The 18,620-nt window shown below is 48.0% G+C and overlaps 2 protein-coding genes across 9 annotated transcripts in view; both read left to right on the top strand.

The window, feature by feature from the left end:
- The window catches only part of RALY (RALY heterogeneous nuclear ribonucleoprotein), a 79,616-nt gene extending 69,913 nt beyond the window's left edge, over positions 1-9,703 (top strand). For 4 of the 8 annotated variants that reach the window (XM_029219865.1, XM_029219867.1, XM_029219868.1 and 1 more), the window contains 8 exons: positions 1,695-1,959; positions 3,065-3,137; positions 3,326-3,373; positions 5,407-5,576; positions 6,287-6,400; positions 6,607-6,803; positions 8,057-8,105; positions 9,313-9,703. In XM_029219865.1, coding sequence (XP_029075698.1) covers positions 1,704-1,959; positions 3,065-3,137; positions 3,326-3,373; positions 5,407-5,576; positions 6,287-6,400; positions 6,607-6,803; positions 8,057-8,101 — 903 coding nt within the window. In that variant the 5' untranslated portion in view covers positions 1,695-1,703 and the 3' untranslated portion in view covers positions 8,102-8,105; positions 9,313-9,703. The remainder of the gene's footprint in view (positions 1-1,694; positions 1,960-3,064; positions 3,138-3,325; positions 3,374-5,406; positions 5,577-6,286; positions 6,401-6,606; positions 6,804-8,056; positions 8,106-9,312) is intronic. The other 4 variants (XM_029219864.1, XM_029219866.1, XM_029219863.1 and 1 more) reach the window with 3 other exon arrangements.
- Positions 9,704-10,794: 1,091 nt separating this feature from the next.
- The window catches only part of ASIP (agouti signaling protein), a 227,992-nt gene continuing 220,166 nt past the window's right edge, over positions 10,795-18,620 (top strand). The window contains exon 1 of the mRNA XM_029219874.1: positions 10,795-12,699. The gene's annotated coding sequence lies outside the window, so the exon portion shown is untranslated. The remainder of the gene's footprint in view (positions 12,700-18,620) is intronic.

The raw sequence follows: 18,620 nt of genomic DNA, 5'->3' as shown, positions 1-18,620 counted from the left end.
AAGAGCAAGTATAGTATCATCTCTAAGCAAAGGGGACAGAATTTGAATAGTAAGTGTAAAATGGATAACTCTAAAAAATTAATTTATTAAAAACAATTCTCAGATAAATATGCTGACTTACTGTAGTACAGTTGACCCTTGAACAATGCAGGGGTTAATTCGAGTATAACTTACAGTCAGCCCCTTCCACATCCACAGTTCTTCAGCATCCGTGGATTCAACCAACCATGGGAACCATTCAGTATTGTATTTACTGTTGAAAAGTATTTGCATAAAAGTGGACCCATGCAGTTGAAACCTGTGTTGTTCAAGGGTCAACTGTATTTAAAGTGGATTTAGCTCTGGGAAGGAGAGTGATAAATTTGGTAGAAATGGGCTTTAGGGACCAACGACCTGGGTTTGAATGCCTGTTCCTGGCAAGTTAATGAGCTTGTTGGAGTCTGGTTTTGGTAAAATATGAAGGATAATGATAACACTCATGGAGTCTTTTTTTTTTTTTTACATCTTTATTGGAGTATAATTGCTTTACAGTGTTGTGTTAGTTTTCTGCTGTACAGCGAGGTAAATCAGCTATAAATATACATATATCCCCATATCCCCTCCCTCTAAGTCATCACAAAGCACCGAGCTGATCTCCCTGTGCTATGCAGCAGCTCCCCACTAGCCATCCATTTTACATTTGGTAGTGTATGTATGTCAGTGCTACTTTCTCACTTCGTCCCAGCCTCTGCTTCCCTGCTGTGTCCTCAAGTCCATTCTCTTATGTCTGCATCTTTATTCCTGCCTTGCCACTAGGTTTATCAGTACCATTTTTCTAGATTCCATATATATGCGTTAGCATACAGTATTTGTTTTTCTCTTTCTGATTTACTTCACTCTGTATGAGAGACTGTAGGTCCATCCACCTCACTACAAATAACTCAATTTAGTTCCTTTTTATGGCTGAGTAATATTCCATTGTATATATGGGCCACATCTAATTTATCTACTTATCTGTCGAACTCATGGAGTCTTGGAATTATTCAATATTGCATGCTACCCTTAGCTCACAGTGAATGCTCAGTGAGGTTTAGCTCATTTTTTTCGAAATGGCTGGTTCTAATAAAGACAGTCATGGTCCATGTCTGGATCAGACTGAGCAATTTTCTTAATATGAAGTTGTTTTAGAGCATACATTACTTGCATTTACCATGTGACCTCTTTACCATGGTTCTACACTGAAGGAACAGAAGAAAAGCTGTGGAAGATCTTCAACTTTAGATCCTGCAAGGGGTAGCATTTGAGATGAACATTAAAGAAAGAGTGGATTTGAAAGAACTGGAGTCAATATGAAACTTATGTAATGTTATAAACCAATGTGTAACCTCAATTAAAAGAGAAGAATTGAGTCAAGCAGACCAGGGTTCAAATCCCTGTCCTGTTATTCACTAGCATTGTGACCTCTGACTTTGCATTTCCTCCCTTATAAAATGTCCTAATTCTGCTTATCATGTCAGTACCAAACGACAGAACATATGTAAAGCACCTATATGAGGTCAGCAGCCAGTGAAATGAACAAAAATGGGGAAGCTGGATGCTGTAGGGGCGTGTGTGTAGGAAGGCACAAAGCAATCCAGTTTGGTCAGGTTGTGGGCCATGGGCAGCCCTTGAGCCCAACCCGGGTTCCCAGCCTCACAGTGGCTTTCTTTCTTCAGGTGGCCACCATGTCCTTGAAGATCCAGACAAGCAACGTAACCAACAAGAATGACCCCAAATCCATCAACTCTCGGGTTTTCATCGGAAACCTCAACACAGCTGTGGTGAAGAAGTCTGATGTGGAGACCATCTTCTCCAAGTATGGCCGTGTGGCCGGCTGTTCTGTGCACAAGGGCTATGCCTTTGTCCAGTATGCCAATGAGCGCCATGCCCGGGCAGCTGTGCTGGGAGAGAATGGGCGGGTGCTGGCTGGGCAGACCCTGGGTAAGCATCTCTCCATGGCCCTGCCCCTGGATTTCTCCTGGGCAGGTGCTGACCTGCATTCTTTAGCTTCCCTCTTATCCTCTTTTCTGTCTTCTCCAACCGTCACCCACTATAAGATCAGTGCCTGTATGGGAAAATTTTAGAAGTTTCAGGAAAACACTTCTGTCCCTGCTTTCACAGTGTAAGCGTTCCAGTTAAAATGCAGATTCCCCAGAGAAAGGGAACAGAGTGGACTAGCACAGCCTCTTACATTGGGCTGCATTTGGCTTAGGTTAGAACCCTTTCTGAGAGCCAGGAGGAGGGGCTGGGAGCATAAGGTGAAGCAGGTGCTCTTGGTCTCGGTGTTATGTACATGAGATGTGGCCGTGCTGGAGGCCTACCTTGGAGCCTGTATAGTGTTTGTATATGTTCACATACTTCGGTATATTTGTGTATGTTTGAGAAGGATATGTATCCCTGAATATGTGGTATGTGGATGTAACTGAACATGTGGAGAATATGTGGACACATGCTTTACTTACATGTATATATGTAGAGTTATGTGTGTATCAGAATGTACTTGAGTGTGTAAGCAGATATTCATGTATTCATTTACCAAATGTTTATTGAGGTCCTAACATTTGCTGAACTCTGCTGTAGGCATAAAGATGTTTGGTAGGAGGTTTGTGTAAATGTGCATTGGCTCATTTGCATATGGGCAGTTAAGTATAGGGTGTTGGAGCCACGTCTGAGTGTAGTTGAGAGTGTGTGATCTTATTTCCTGGATATGTGAACGTATGTGTGAGGATGTGTGTCTGATGTATGCATTTATGTGAGTGTACTTGAGAAGGCATATAATTTGATGTACATGGCCGTGTGTGTGTGTGTGTGTGATTGTGAGCATGCATGCATGTATCTGAATGTATATGAATGTATAAACAACTATATGCATGTGATGTGTGGGTATGAGTCTAATTTGTGAAGACATCTGTTGTCCATGTTAGTGAGTGAAGTCCATGTGTATCTCATGTAAACACATAAATTGCTGCACATGTGCATGAGGGTGATATTTGTATGGGTGCTGATATCCTGTCAGCATCTGACTCTGCCTTCTCCCTCCATACAGACATCAACATGGCTGGAGAGCCAAAGCCCAACAGACCCAAGGGGCTAAAGAGAGCGGCATCTGCCATATACAGGTGGGGCGCTCTGTCTTGTTTGTCTGTCTCTGGGTGGGATTGGTTCCTCTTTCCACAGAGGGAGTGAACACTGGTGGTGACGGTATGCCAAGCCTAGAATTTGGGGAGGTGTTTGGAGATGAGGGCCTGCGAAGAGTGCGCTGAGTGGCCGTCTCTAAGCCCCGGCCCTCTCCCCTTTGTTTCCCCAGTGGCTACAGCTTTGACTATGATTACTACCGGGACGACTTCTACGCCAGGTGAGCGGGGGAGGGGCGTGCCCAGGCATGAAACAGCCAAGCTGGAAGGGTCCTGAGAGATTGCTGGTGCAGCCCACTCAGTCCTCCAAGTGGGAACTGAAGCCCAGAGTTGTGGACAGGCATCTGCCCAAGGCTGCTCTGCAAGTTAGTGGCAGAGCTGGGACTAGGGTCCAGTTCTATAGGTGCCCAGGCCAGAGCTCTCCCCAGCCCACACTGTCTCCCAACTCTCTGACCGCCCCTCCCCTTACTAATCCTGGGGTGGGACTCAATGGGACTGGACAGCCAGGGGACCCATAAATGTAGCAAGTTGGAATACAAAACAGATACAGGGTCAGGTGCAGGGAATTTGAGCCCTCACGCTTCTGCTGTTCAGTTTCCTTACCTCTCTGAGGTGCCCAGCCAGCTGAAGGAACCTCAGAGCTCAGTCTGAGCTTCTTAGCCTTATGTTTATAGCCAAGAGGCCAGCAGTCCTTTGGAGGTCTGAATTAGTCCCTGGTAGGCTGTGGCCCACCCCCAAGCCTACCCAGACCCCAGCATCCATGACACCAGCCACATTCTTGTGGAAATCATGGTGGGGGCTGGCCCAAGCTTCTCCTCCTTCCTGCTTCTCTCCCTCCCTCCCTCCCTCTCAGCCTGCCCCAGGCTGTCCCAGAAGAACAGACCTCTCTGAGCCTCAGTTTTCTCACCTGTGAGTGGTTTCAGGAGACAGTGCAATGTAGTGGAAAGTGCCCTAGCCTGGGAATCAGAAGACCTGGGTGCTAATCTCAGCTCTGCCACTGAATAGAGTACACAACTTTGGGCAAATCCCCTCCCAGTCTGAAATGGGCTTGTACCAAGTGATCCCTCAGGGCTCTTCCAGCTCTGGGATTCTGTGGTTCAGTGATTCTGACCAAGGCCAGAGCCGCCCCCTCCCCTTAGGGGCAGAAATGCAGGGTCTGGGACTGGGTCCATTCCCAGAGACTCTCCATCTCCAGCCATCACCACCCCAGGGCAGGGGCTCCCTAAACAAAGGAGTACCAAGGCATGGGGCGTTGAATTGCCTAGTGATGGCAGGTAACCTGGCTGTCCTCAGGAAAGTGATCCCATAGTATACCCCTGTGGCTGCTGTTCTGTGCAGAAAGGTGGTAGCAGCAGCAGCGGTGGGAGAAACCCCTACTTGGCTTACTGAGTTTCTGCCTGATCAGGAAGAGAAGCCCTCCTGGAAAGGGCTGGGTGATGGCGTCGGGGGTACAGCATACTGTCTGGTATAGAGGGTCTGACGGAGCTGCCTAACCTTGATACTCCACTGGGCCCCCTGCCCCTCCATCTCCAAAGTCGAGTGAGAAGGATGGGGTGACTGGGGGCCCAGAATGAGGAAAGGGGCTTGGACTCCAGCCTCATGCCTCTGAGGTCATAGGCCCCTGAGTTGAGGGTCTCGGTACCCTGGCCCTTCACCTATCACACCTTCTAACGTGTGTTTTTAACCAAGTTCTCTCATGCTCTATCCTCACGGCAGCCTTGGGGGATGTGGGGGGCACAGAATTTGGGGTAGCCATCTTCACTAGGCAGATGGGAAAACTGAGGCTTAGGCAGGCTTAGGGATTGACTCTCACTCCCTCACCTCTCTGTTTCCAGCTGGGGATTTGTACTGCTTTAGGGAGATTTGCACACTCTGACCAGAGCTTGGGGTACAGTTGACTGAGCAGAAGTAGGTCAGGTAATAGAGCAGGACTGGGTGTCAGGGTGATTTAGGGAAGTCTTCTTTCTGGGGCTGTTGTCAGTTTGCTCCTCTGTTGAATGGGACTATAACCATTACCACCTGTCACCTCCCCTGCTCTTACCCAGCTTGAATGGTAGGAAAGGTGGATGTAGTAAGGTCACTGAGGTCCAGAAAGCCCTTCCTCTTCACCCTCAGGACCTAACTGGGAGCAGGATGAGGTATGTAGTACAGGCTGCCCAGCCCTTCACCAGCCCTACATGTGTTGGTCTAGGGTCACAGTGCCTTCTGGTGGCCACAGGCCATGCTGCAGCCTCTGGCCCGTTTGCTCTCACAGGCTCTTCGACTATCGGGGCCGCCTGTCACCAGTGCCAGTGCCCAGGGCAGTCCCTGTGAAGCGACCCCGGGTCACAGTCCCCTTGGTCCGACGTGTCAAAACCACCATACCTGTCAAGCTCTTTGCGCGCTCCACAGCCATCACCGCCACCGGCTCAGCCAAGATCAAGTGTGAGTGACTATATCTTCTTCCTAGGTAATTTTTATTTTTGTCATTAGCAAAATAATAGAATTACATTTTTTTACATTGGAAAATAGATAAAGGAACAAATCTCCCACAGTTCTGCAGCTCTAATACAACCAAGTGAGTATTTTCATGCATTTCTAAGAGGAAAAGACCGACATTTGTGGAGGAGGGTCTTGGGTTAGGCAGAGTCCAGTGCTGTGACGTGGAGCCCAGTGAGGAAATGGTGTCATCTTTCCTTTAGTAAGCACAAGGACAGGTCCACACAGGCTCGCTACTCCACATTCATTCTGGTGTGCAAACGTGGTCAGGCACCCAGGAAATCTGATTGTAAAACACTCACATTTACACACCTTGAAAGACAGATACCACTCTCTAACATAAGCAAAGACACATGCTTGCTCAGGTGCACACAGAGGTACACACCACACACCTCCATTCTTATCCATCCCCAGTCCCTTTCAGAGTTGGAGGGGTCGGGGATGGTGGGGGAGATCCAGGTTTAGAAGGGCCTCCAGAAAGTCTCGGGGGAAGCCACAGGCAGCTCAGGCCTTTTCCCTGGCCAGAAAAAGACCGTGGACAAGGATAGTTTCTGCCACTGGCCTGTCTTCCTAGTTGACAGAATGGGGCTAGGGTCTTGTGTTAGTGTCAAGCTCCCAGCCCTTAGGTGACATCCCTGTACTCCCTCCACTCTCAGTAAAGAGCAGTGAGCTGCGTACCATCAAGACAGAGCTGACCCAGATCAAGTCCAACATCGATGCCTTGCTGGGTCGCTTGGAGCAGATTGCCGAGGCGCAGAAGTCCAATCCAGGTCAGCTTCCAAGGGTCCCTGCCCAGATCAGTGGCCAGGGGCACAGGGCAGAGTGTGGGGAGGACAGTGCATGGGGCAGAGAGGGACTGTGGCCTCCAATCCCACCTGGACCCACTGTGCTGAGGCCTAGGTTACGCTAAGGTGCTACCCCGGGCAGCTGCCCCAGGTTGATTTTTATTCCCCTCATCCCCCGCTTCCGCCTGAAGATGGCAAAAAGAAGGGCGAGAGTGGCAGTGGCAGTGGCAGCGCCATCGGCAGTGGCAGTGGCAGTAGTGGTGGCAGCAGCCGGCCACCGGCCCCCCAAGAGGACACAGCTGCTGAGGCAGCCATGCCCCAGGGAGAAGCAAAGGCTCGAGACGACGGTGATGAGGAGGGGCTGCTAACACACAGCGAGGAAGAGCTGGTGAGGGCATGCGGTGGGGGGCAGGGGGAATTGGGACTGGGACTGGACTTTGCACGCTTGGTTGCAGGAGGGCTGCAGGGAGAAGGGGAATCTCTGAGCTGGTTGGCTGCCCTATGAGCTCCTTCCTTCCTTCCCAGGGATTCTAGTCCTGTGAGGAAGAGGGGGGAACGAACAGGGAGTACTTAGCTATTTCAGCTGCCAGTCAGAAATCCCACTGAGGACTGGGGCAGACCTCTCTCTAGCCTAAGGCCCATTCTAGATTCTGTCTTCTACATGAGTCGGAGAAGGGAAGAGTCACGGACTCAAGCAAACACACACGGTCTGCAGAGTTCCAGGGAGCACGAGGGGTTTGCCTGGGGAAGCCACGGGGAATGTGGATATCTACTCCACCTGAGGATTTTCTAAAAGCCATTGTTGCCTCAGAATGAAAACAGGCTGTCTCAAGAGGGAGTGAGCTCTGTTATTGGAATTCTTCAGACTGAGGCAAGGAGCTCATATTAAGTGGGAAAGTAGACCAGATTCTGAGTGTATAAGATGTCTGTTGTGTGCCTAGTTCTCAGTTACCTAACACTGAGCACCAGGCCCTGTAGTTCACACTTTTTAACTTCATTTAACCTTAACAGCAGCCCTGAACTCTGCAAAGTATTACTCTTGTCACATTTTACACCATGAAGAAGCTGAGACTCAAAGGAGTCAAGTAGCTTGCCTGGGGCGTTATAGCTAATAAGGGTTGAGCCAGGATTGGAGCCTGGCCTTCAGCGGGTCTGTGAATTTTCTCCACATGGCTGGGTTCTGGTGTGAGGACGGATAGGCTTATGGCCATAACAGTTGAGAGGTCTTCCTCATGCCCAGCCTGTCTCTTCTTATTTAAACCTAGCCTGATACCCCATCTTACTCTTTCAGGCATAGTAGTCTCCATAGAGGCCCTAATGAAGGCTTCGAGGCTCCTAAGATGGGGAGCTCACCAGTCTACTAGGCTTTCAGTCTGCTCCAACCTAAGAAGGTCTTTCTATGCAGAATGTGCCCCCTGGCACACCTAGAACTTCCTTGACTGGTCCTTTCTCTCCTGCGGGTCCTTCAGACTACCCTGTTGGGATCCCAAGCCAGCCTTTAGTTAGACTGGTCCCATAGTTATTCCCTTTGGCTGTCCCTCCCCCTTTCTGAGTGTGGTCTCCATATGTGCTCTGGGCCCCAGGGTAGGACAGAGCTTGCAGTGAGTGATATGTGGTCCTTTGTTGTCTCCTCCCTATCAGGAGCACAGCCAGGACACAGATGCGGAGGATGGGGCCTTGCAGTAAGCAGGTACGGGGGTCCTGGTGGGGAGGGGTGCAGTAGACCTGGCAGGGTAGTGCTGTGCCCAGCAATGAAGGCTCTGTTGTCCCCAGACATCCTGCCATGCCCATTTGTAGGGGCTTGGTGGGTTGCAGAGCAGGCAGCCGTGGATGGGCTAACCAGGTCCGCCCAACAGGAGTTCCCTCAGAATACTCCGAGCTACATTGCCTATCTCCACTTGTAAAGAGCTCTGAGTCTACTGGAGGAGGACAAGCCATTACCACCCAGTGTGAGCAGGATGACAAGGACTGGAGAGCCAGGGGCTCATAGAGGGGTGTGGTGGAAGAGGTGATGTGTACCTGAGCCTGTTGAGGATTGAGGGAGAAGTGTCTGAGGGAACACCCTTATCAGAGGCACAGAACGCTGGCAGTCCTCGGTGTGTGAGAAATGGCCAGGAGCCTCCTGTGGCTGCAGTCCCAGCTCTGCACAGTGGGGAGAGGGAGCTGCTCGTCATCAGAGGGTGATGATTATGCCAGACTTAGGGGCTGGGATATGATCCTGTCAGGAGGAAATGCCCTGTGCACCCCAGCCCTACAAGGTCGTGACTGTGCCAGTGTAACAGATGTAGAAACCTGAGGCACTGAAGGGGGCAGGGAGATGCCACGTATCTCACAAGATCCCCAGGTGGTAATTGGTGGAGCCTAGATTTGAACCCAGTGGTGTGGGCCTCAAAGCTCATTCTCTGGTTGGTATTTACCACCCTGCTCTACCCGACCCTAGAGGGAAACCAGGCCACAGCAGCTCTGCCCATACTCTGCCCCATTCCTTTGGGGGCCGTTTCCAGAGTAAGACAGGCTTGGGTGGAGGAGGGCCTCAAACAGCAGAGGTGTCTATACGCATGACACATTCATGCTATGAGATGCTCCACCATACATTTAAGTTTAGGCAATCTTCGTGGTTTGTTTTACCTGGGAGGCTAAGTTTTACCTTGTTAAGCCAGTTTGCAGGAGAGGTGCTGGGGACTCAGGTGAGGAAACTGAGGCTCGGGGAAGGGGAAGATTCACCCAAGGTTTCATGGCCAGAAAGTTATGAGGCCCTAGCCAGAGTGCAGGCATATCTCTGTTTGCAAACAGCAAACACCATTCCACTCTTTCTTCTTCCCACCCCGTGTTATTATCAAGAGCACGAAGGGGCTCTTCCTCTCAGCCTTAGTCTCTCTTCTGTGTCTGTTTCTCAGTCTGACAGGAGCAATGGCCACCAGCAGGAGAAGGGCGTACACTGTACCAGGCCTCAAGCAGGGCACCCACCCCTGGATAACAACCCCCAGCGGGTCCCAGAGGAGAGCTGGCAGCAGGCACCACCTCCCTCACGGGTCCCAGCCAGTGCCACATTCTCTGCAGGTGGAGTTATCAGCATCCCCTTCTCATGTACCCTCCCTCCCTGTTGGCACTGCCCAGGCCAGAGGGCAAAGAACAGAGTTTCCCTACACTCTGCATCCCCTCCCCAGGACACTCCCAGGCTTGGGGTTTTTCTATAGGTTTGGAGGAGGGTGGGGCCCACAGGGAGGGGACCCTGACAATAAAGAGATTGGATCCCAATTTGCTCTGAGATGGGATGGTTTGTGTTTTCTCATGAAGGTACCCTGGCCCTCCTGTCCAATCAGAAAGCGGGTCTGCTACACCCGCTTCTGTTCCCTCCTTCATTCCTCCCTGCCAGAGAGAGCATTGTCTAGGGTGCCTGAAACTGATCTGTCTGGGCCTTAGTTTCCATGGCTAAAATGGGGATTAAAATGTCCAGTAGGGTTGTTCAGGAGGGTCAGATGTGCCAGTGCCCATGAGAGCAACTTCGTGGTAGAAGTGCCAAGCGGTTTTGATCCACTCGGTCAGGCAGTGGTAGGTCCAGCCCTCAGTTTCTAAGTCTGCTGTTTCCCAGCTCTAAAATGGTTCTAGAACTTGCCACTTCCTCCCCTTCTGTGTCTTGGTTTAGGACACTGTTTTTTCACAGGGATCTTGGGCAGCAAGGGGAAAGAGGCTAGAGGCTGAGGCCTTCAGTCAGAGACCCAGACCTGGAGTGAAAAGTAGCCCCTTGGAACTGGTCAAAAGACTTCAATCTGGAGAGTTGGAGAGTTGAAGAGGGTGTCTAGAGGAAGGGGCTAGGTCCACAGGGAGTGTCTCATCCCCTTGAAGAGCCCTTGGTGGCACATACCACTACAATCCCTGACCCTACAATCTGTCCTTACACACAGGACATCAGAGCCCAGCTTAGCTGACCCACTTGCACACCTGGGTAGGTCTTCATGTTCCCCTCTGTACAAGGTGGGGAACTGCTGCCCTGGACTGGAACTTGGGCAAAGTCCAAAGGGGTTTTGGTGCCTGGTAAATATCACACCTAGGGCTGGCACTGTGTTCTGTGTCCCCAGAGCTTAGTGCTGTGCGCCCATTGTACTGTAATAACATTTCTAGACTCTACAAGGACTACTCAGTATGCTTTACTGAGGCACTCACTTTTCAGAGCTGGGGGGACAGGTACAACAGCATGGGCCATGGGCTTCTTTAGTATGCCAGGCATAGAGGCCATGAGAAGAGCAGGGAAGACCCTTTCCAGAGTTGTGAGCATCTGCCCTACCCAGAGGCCCTGTTTTATCACCCTGGCACCAGGAAATATCCTGGACAGAGTAAAAATGGGATTCCCCAACCTGGCGCCCCAGAAAAGCCCCTGAACTACTTCAGCTGCTAAGAAAGCTCACAGTTGGGCCCTTGAGAGGTTCATATCCACAAAAGCCTGCATATACCTGCCCGTCATCCCTGTGTCTGGGACCAGAAAAGACATTTCCCATTGCATTGCTCAATAGTTTTCATTTTTCTTTCCAACCTCTGAAAAACAAAAGGAGATCATGAAGAAATGTGATACCAGATTCTGCCCAAAGCACTGATATCCTCTAGATACTTTCAAGATCTTAAGTATCGATTGTGATCCTAGCAGGACTATCATAGCCAATGGGTTTCCTGGATTGTGAGCTAATGCTTTCCCCCTTTTACTGCTGCCAGTAAGGTTTGTGACCCTGGCAGGTCTTTTTCCTTGCCAGGTCTCAGTTTCCTCATCTATGTGAGGGACTGGCCTAGATAGGGACAGTAAATGGCCCTTATTTCAGTTGTATAACAAACCACTCTGAAATTCAGTGCCTTTAGTGAACATTTATTAGCTTTTGATTCTGTAGTTGGGCAGTTTGGGCTGTGAGCCAGCTGGGTGGTTCTTCTGCTTATCTCATCTGGGCTCTCACGTGGCTGAAGTGAGCTGGCAAATTGTCAGGAAGCTGATTGATTGGTCCCAGATAACCACCCACTTGTCAAGTGGTTGGGCAGCGGGGGCAACTGGGCCACACGTTCCTAGCATCTAGCAGGCAAGACAGGGTAAGCCCTGATACGCAGGTGCTCTTCAAGCTCCTTGCTTGTGTCATGCTTGTAAGGGTCTACTGGCCAAAGCAAGTCGTATGGCTAAGCCCAATTCCTCATTATGACCGTAATTTGTTTTTAACCTATCTCAGGCCTCATTTCACTTGCCAATTCAAAACATTTAGTAGCAGCTGCTGGAATGCTTTTTGAAGATTTGGAGCAGTTTTTAGACTATTAGGAAATAGTAACATGATAGTTTGGTCATGTTTTTTATGGGCAAGGAATTGAAATATGGGTATGTGATTGTCAGGTATTAGCCAACCCTGGCCAGGTTACATCTTGTCCCATAACATATATACTATGCAGCGGGCCATATGATGAGACCACAAAAATACAGACGGTAGAGCAGGGCAAAAGATTCTGAGCCAGGTGTCCTGGGTTTGAATCCCAGTTGGGCCATTGACTGGCTTTGGGCATATCAAAATCCCTCTACCTGTGGCCACTTCCTGAATATCTATCTGCTGTATAAAAGGCACATTTTACACTTAGTTAATCTCCACAACCACCCTTTTAGGTGGATGTAGTGTGAACTTCTGGTTACAGGTTATAGAAACTGAACTTAAACCTGCTTAAGCAGGAGAAAGTTAACTGTTTCACAAATTTAAAAGCCCAGGCGTAGATTTTCAGACCCAGTGGGACCCGGGGGTTCAGAAGCTGCCATTAGGAATCTTTTTCTCTATTCCTCAGCTCTGCTGCTTCTGTTGGTGGTGTTCTCAGGCAGCTTCTAAGTGGTGGCAGAGCATGGCCACAGGGCCTGTGAAGGGTGGAGGGAGGAAAAAATCCCCAAACGGAAAATACGGGTTCTACAGCTAGAAGAAAGGGGGCTTGGGCTGACAAAAACGGGTCTTCGTTGTGTGATTATAACCATTTTACAGATTTTATAAATGTGGATGTTCTAGAACATGGCCCCATTGACAGGTGGTCTTTATATCCTCTCCCCTTTATCTGGACTCCATTTTATCAGTAGAATACAGTGATGGTGATGCTGTTATGCCAGTCTCCCAGTCCTGTTCTTAAGAACTAGCAGTTTCTACTTCTGTGTTGGGACCCAGCCACCATGCTGTGAAGAGGCCATGTGTACATGTTCCAGCTGACAGCCAGTATCAACTGTCAGACATGAGTGAGGGAAGCCTTCAAGATGACTCCAGCCCAGCCACTGTCTGGAGAACCAAGTAAGAACTGCCCAGCTGACCTAGTCAAAGCCCAGCACCATGAGTGATAATAATCGAATGATTGTTGTTGCTTTAAGCCACTAAATTTTGGAGTGATTTGCTATATATCAGTTGATAACCAGAACACAAACTGAGACTCAAAGGTTTAAGTAGCTTGCTCTACTTTGGGGAACTGGGTTAGGAGTAAAGACCTGTTGAATTGAGTTCCTATCTAGACTTTTTGTTGTGTGACCTTAGGCAAGTCACTTAACCTCTGTGAGCCTCATCTTCCTCATCTGAAAAAAGAAAAAAAAAAACCATTCTTTTTATGACAATACTTACTGAGAGCACTTATTAGATTCAGGTGATTTTCTCTTAAAAAATAAGACCATAATTTCCTGTTCTGTTTTTTTTCCTACTTATTTTTATACTTACCTTGTTTCAAAATGTTATTTCAGGCAGCTCACAAAGAAAAAGTCAATAGAATATTATAAAAATGAGGCAAAGGAAGATAACAGCAAGGAGGCCTTTTTTGGTGTAATAACTCTATGAGTTACTGCAGTCAAGAGGAGTGCGTTGGTCTAGTGATTAGGCCCATGGGGCAGCCCAGTTAGCCATCCTGCTTGTATGAATGAATGGATACGTCTCTCCTCTGACTGGTCAGTGGACTCTTGGTGCACACATACTCCTCTCTGCACCTCCACCTCAGTGTACCTCTGTGGGAGCCCAGATGATCAGGGTGTCCTTCCACAAAAGTACAGCAGCCAGGTCTTGTTTGGCCAAGTGCATGGGTTTGGCTCTTCTGTAGACTGAACAGAAACTGACAGGGTTACCCGTTCTTACTTTCTGACCTGGACCCTGTCTTTCCCCCCAACTCTCCAGTCCCTTTTAATAAGCCCCCTTATTCCTCACACCCCACCTTCAGTGTCTTCTCTGTGCCCTGCCCTGCAAACCCCAATGTCCAGCTCCCTGACCACACAGGGAGCTGCCTAAGGTGAGAGACTGCCTCATTCATCCTTGCACATAAGGGTTTTAAAAAGGAACATGTGACTTGGTCAACGACATAATTATGGAGCAAATACAAACAATCCAATCCAGCATCTACCTTTGTCTTCTTAATTATATTCTACCTCTGCAGAATCTATGGAAAGGGATATAACATATATACGTTAACATATATGTTAGCATTTCCTGGGTGCTCTGAGTTCTTTAACACAGATCGCATCACCTTATTTAACCCTCACATCAATCCCCCAGAGTTGGAGATACTCATCCCTTGTTACAGGTTGGGAAATTGAGACTCTGGGTTGAATAATTTGCCCAAAATCTTGTCACCTGGAAGGGGTGGAGGCAGGTTGCAAACCTGGGCAGTTGATCACCACATGCCCCTGTCATAAATGACTCTGAAATTCCTCTCCCGATTCTTGTGACAACAGTCTCTCCTGGCTTTCCTCCTCTGCATACTCAATTTGCTTTGCTGACTCTTCCTCTTATGCCAGCATCTCTTCATCCGCTTTAATTTTTATGTATAAATTCCTGGCTGACCAAACCTATGGCTTCAGACTCCACTTTCAGGCCTCCACAATCTCCAACTCTTAACTTAATCCTCCCCAGGAGTGCCAGGGGACATACACAGATACCCATCTGATAGTCCACAAGGATGTCCACAAGGATCTCAGTTGAGCCCTGACCAGCCCCCATCTTTATCTATCTTCATGAGTCCTGCATCTTGAAGAATGGCATTTTTGTCTACCCCGTTGCTCATGTCAACATCTTCCACTCCTAATGTCGAATCATGTTAGTATTTCCATGGTATGTCTTTGCTCTAACCTGTTTTTCATCCCACTGCCTTAATAGTTAAGCCCTTTTTATCTCTTACATAGACTTTACAACTTCTTAACTAGCCTTCCTGCCACTTACTTCCCATCAGTCTTTCCTCTTTACCACCAGTTATCCACGGCTCAGTGGGTAAATTCCAGACCCCTTAGCATAGCATGTAAGCCCTTTAGGATCTGACCCTCTTCCTTTCTCTCTCTAGCTCAATACCTCCCCCAGTCTGCCCTCTGTTCTTAAGCCACATAGAACTAATTGTGAAGAGAACTGTCTGATTTCTGTGCTTTTACACATGAGGTTGCCTCTACCTGGAATGTTGTCTTCTCCCACTGGTTAACCCTCATTTATCCTTTATAGCTCAGCTTAGAAGTCACCTTCTCAGACACCTTCCTGGCCTGAGTTAGCACTGGCCCCTCCTGTGTGCTACTTTTATTACAGCTCTTACAGATTATATATATTTACAACTGGTTTGGTCATCGGTCATTTTCACTAAACTGTAAGCTCCTGGAGGGCAGAGAACAGGGTCTGGAGCCCAAGTGCCTGGAACTGCATCCTGACTCCCCACTTACCAACTAAGTGACTCCTTGGGTTGAGCTGCTTATCCTCTGAGTCTCCATTTCATCTGTAAAATGGAGATAACAGTATACCTACCTCAAAGGGTTGCTGTGCTTATTAAATGTATAAATATATATAAGCACCTAGAACAGGACCTCACACAAATTAGGGACTTTGCTAGTACTAGCCGTTTATTATATAAATGATTATTTAAGAATAGCCCAGAGGGAATTTCCTGGTGGCCAGTGGTTAGGACTCAGCCCTTTCACTGCTGGGGCCCGCGTTCAATCCCTGGTCAGGGAACTAAGATCCTGCAAGCTGTGCAGTGCAGCCAAAAAAAAGGAGAATAGCCCAGATTCTGGGCCACATGAGAGGCATCTGTCATAGTGCATTGGTATATCTGGGACTGAAAAGTGAAGCAGTTATAATTCTCAGAGGCCAAAATAGTTTATGATACTGAAGATGCTGCCCAGCATGATATGATTAGGTTTGGCCAACTTCCCATGTAGTATTTTGGCTTTAATTTGGTTCCTGGCTCATTTAAAAGCTCATGAAAATCTGTAGCTGATGAATATAATTTTAAAAGGTGTCCATTAAAATGGTGGTGTCCAATAAGAATGTCCATTAATACTTATCCTTTAGAACAGCTGGTTCTCCAGTGGCTTCAAATGTTGTGTTAAAACAGAAGACAAGCTTAAATCAAGGGGCAGTGATTAGAAGGGTTCATGAATATCTCCTATTAGGGAAGGTTTGAAGGGACAGGACTCATGGCAATCACAGGGGACCCAGTATTTGGTCCTTTCTTCTCTGGAGAGCACCACGATTAATGGGACAAAGATTGAAGGACTATGTCTCTGTTGCAAACCCTTGGGAGAGTTTGATGCTCCTATGGCCAAGGGTGGCAGGGTTTATCAGGATCACTGAGACAGGCAACCACCCCAAGCAGAGCAGTCTTTAACAAGGTCAGTAAACCCACCGTCATCATAAACATAGAAGCAATACCTATAGTCTTCAGGATGGGTACACTTGGCAGGGCCACCCTTTGGGAAAAGGGATATGTTTACAAGTACTATCAGCCATTAAGTCTCCTGCCCTCTGACCAGGGAAATTCACCCTAAGGGAAGTATGTATTCAACAGAAGGAAGATAGTGCATAGTGCAAGGCAGACCCGCGTTAAGAACTTTACATACACTATGTCATCATCTTTGAGGTAGGCATTTTCTCATTTTATGGATGAGAATACAGGCTATAATCAATGGTAGAGGACTGCCACTCCAGACTGTTGAGAGCCTACACTCATAGCATTTTCAAGAATTAGCAAAACCCACCAGTAGGGTACTGACTTAATAAACTATGGCATAACATGAATAGACTCTTATAGACTCTTATGCAGTTATTTTGTTTGTTTGTTTGTTTTTTTGGTGGTACGCGGGCCTCTCACTGCTGTGGCCTCTCCCGTTGCGGACGCGCAGGCCCAGCGGCCATGGCTCACGGGCCCAGCCGCTCCACGGCACGTGGGATCCTCCCGGACCGGGGCACGAACCCACGTCCCCTGCATCAGCAGGCGGACTACCAGCCACCACGCCACCAGGGAAGCCCTCTTATGCAGTTTTAAAAATTATAAAGATACTAACTTGGAAAAATGTTCTTGATACTGAAAGATTCTATGGTGATAGGATTATGGCAATTAAATTTTTGAAATTATAAATTCATCATCTCAGTTAGAAAAAGACTATATACCGCATACTATAAAGCCCAACTTCTAAAAACACATTGTAAAATCTAACGTTCTGTTCAAATGTGAAAACTTAGTATTGCCAGGGCAAAGAATCTGGATTGGGGAGGCCAGGTCAGAACTGGGGCCTCACACACCACGGTAGTACTTCTTCCAGGCTGCCCAGCCCAGCATTTTTTCTGAACACTTGGCCTGCAAAATGTTTGCAGGGAGAAGGGGCTACAAGTCTGCATAGTCTATGTTCCTCTTAAAGAAACTCAGATACTAGAACACTTCCTACCACTTACAATCCACAAGCTAGGCACTGCTTGTTCTAGGCATGGGGATACATCAGTGAACAAGCATACTCCCGGCTCTCAGCACCTACAGTGGCCTGAGGGGAAACAACAGTTGACATGCAGTGGGCAGGGACCTCTGAAGTGTAGAGTGAGCCAGGAGATCATCTTAGGAAAAGCTTAAGCTTTTTTGTAGGTGAGGCTGGGGGACAGGTATGGAGTCAAGAGGGTTTTATAAAGACTACAGATATAACTGCATGTTTATGTGCTTATGAAAATGCACATCAGCATACAAAAGACTTAGGCAGTCACGGAACATGTTTAGTCTCAAACTCTTCTTTACCATGGAACATCCCACCCCGCACCCGGCATAATTAGAACACTCTTCAACACTGCTTCCTAAGACACTTTGGAAATGGTGGTCTGGTTCCCTTATAACCATGGCTCTTGATCAGAAACTCTCAATGGCCTTTGCTTTGTCACTCCAGGAAAGGTTCCTTCCAGCTGAGCTGTGGTTGGTATGAGGTAATATAGTAGACCAAAGAGAGGCTGATGCTATTGTGAATGGGTAACCTTAGGGCAACCCATCATTTTAAATGGGTCGGCTACAGTCAATCCAATTTTAACCAAACAATACCTCAACTGGACTATCTCAAAGAGTTAGGATCATTCCAGAGAATCTGTTTTGAGAATGGAGTTAAGAACTGGAATTGAAATTGCCAGCCTCTCACCAAACTGTAAAGTCCCATGTCTCCCCACTAAAGAAATGAACAAAACACACATATATATGCACAAAAGCGCTAATTCCACAAGAGGCACTGATCCTTGCTTTATTCACACGGTAACATCTGACATTGGGAATTGTGTGGTATAGATACAAAAGAAGATGAAATCATAAACAGCAGTTGAGTTCATTAGGGCAGTGCTGGCAGCTCAGCCAGTGTGTAGTCCCCTCAGGTCCTACTGGGTTGAGGGAATGCTCTGCCCCCTCCACTGCTTCTTGGCCAAGATGCTTTACAACACTTGGCCTATACTTTAAAATTAAGGGTCACAGTGATTAAAAACAACACGGTCAAGACATTCAAGGCTGAGTGACTGCTCCTGGAATAGTCTGGCAACAAGAAAGTGAGGAGCAGCATTATGCCCTTATCCTTGGCAAGTACGTGCAAGGCAGATCACAGCAGACATGTAAGATGATCTTTTCCCCTGTGCTCGGTGGAGAAATACCTTTTCGGCCAAAACCACAGAAGGCAGAACCAGAAGGAAGCCCCAGAAGCACCACACAAGCAATATCACCTCTTAGTTTCTCATGATCACATTTAAAAGTGACTTTAATACAGAAAATAGAAAAAGCATTTGTGGTGGGTCCTTTTCAAATCCAGAACACAAGTTGGGGAGGAAAAAGAAAAGCTTCCTCTAGCATCATGGTTTGGACTCTCAAGAGTTCTCTCTACTGCACATGCCACACCACTTCCTCACCAACAGAGGCCCAACAGGGGTTTTTCTTGGAGTGCCAGTTTACAAGACACACCCAAAGGCTGTTA

This window comes from Monodon monoceros, unplaced genomic scaffold, assembly GCF_005190385.1.
Source record: "Monodon monoceros isolate NGI ecotype Baffin Bay Population unplaced genomic scaffold, NGI_Narwhal_1 Super_Scaffold_13, whole genome shotgun sequence".
In the NCBI taxonomy this organism is placed as follows: domain Eukaryota; kingdom Metazoa; phylum Chordata; class Mammalia; order Artiodactyla; family Monodontidae; genus Monodon; species Monodon monoceros.
The sequence above is the reverse complement of the archived record's forward strand: the minus strand, read 5'-3'. Positions and strand labels throughout refer to the sequence as shown.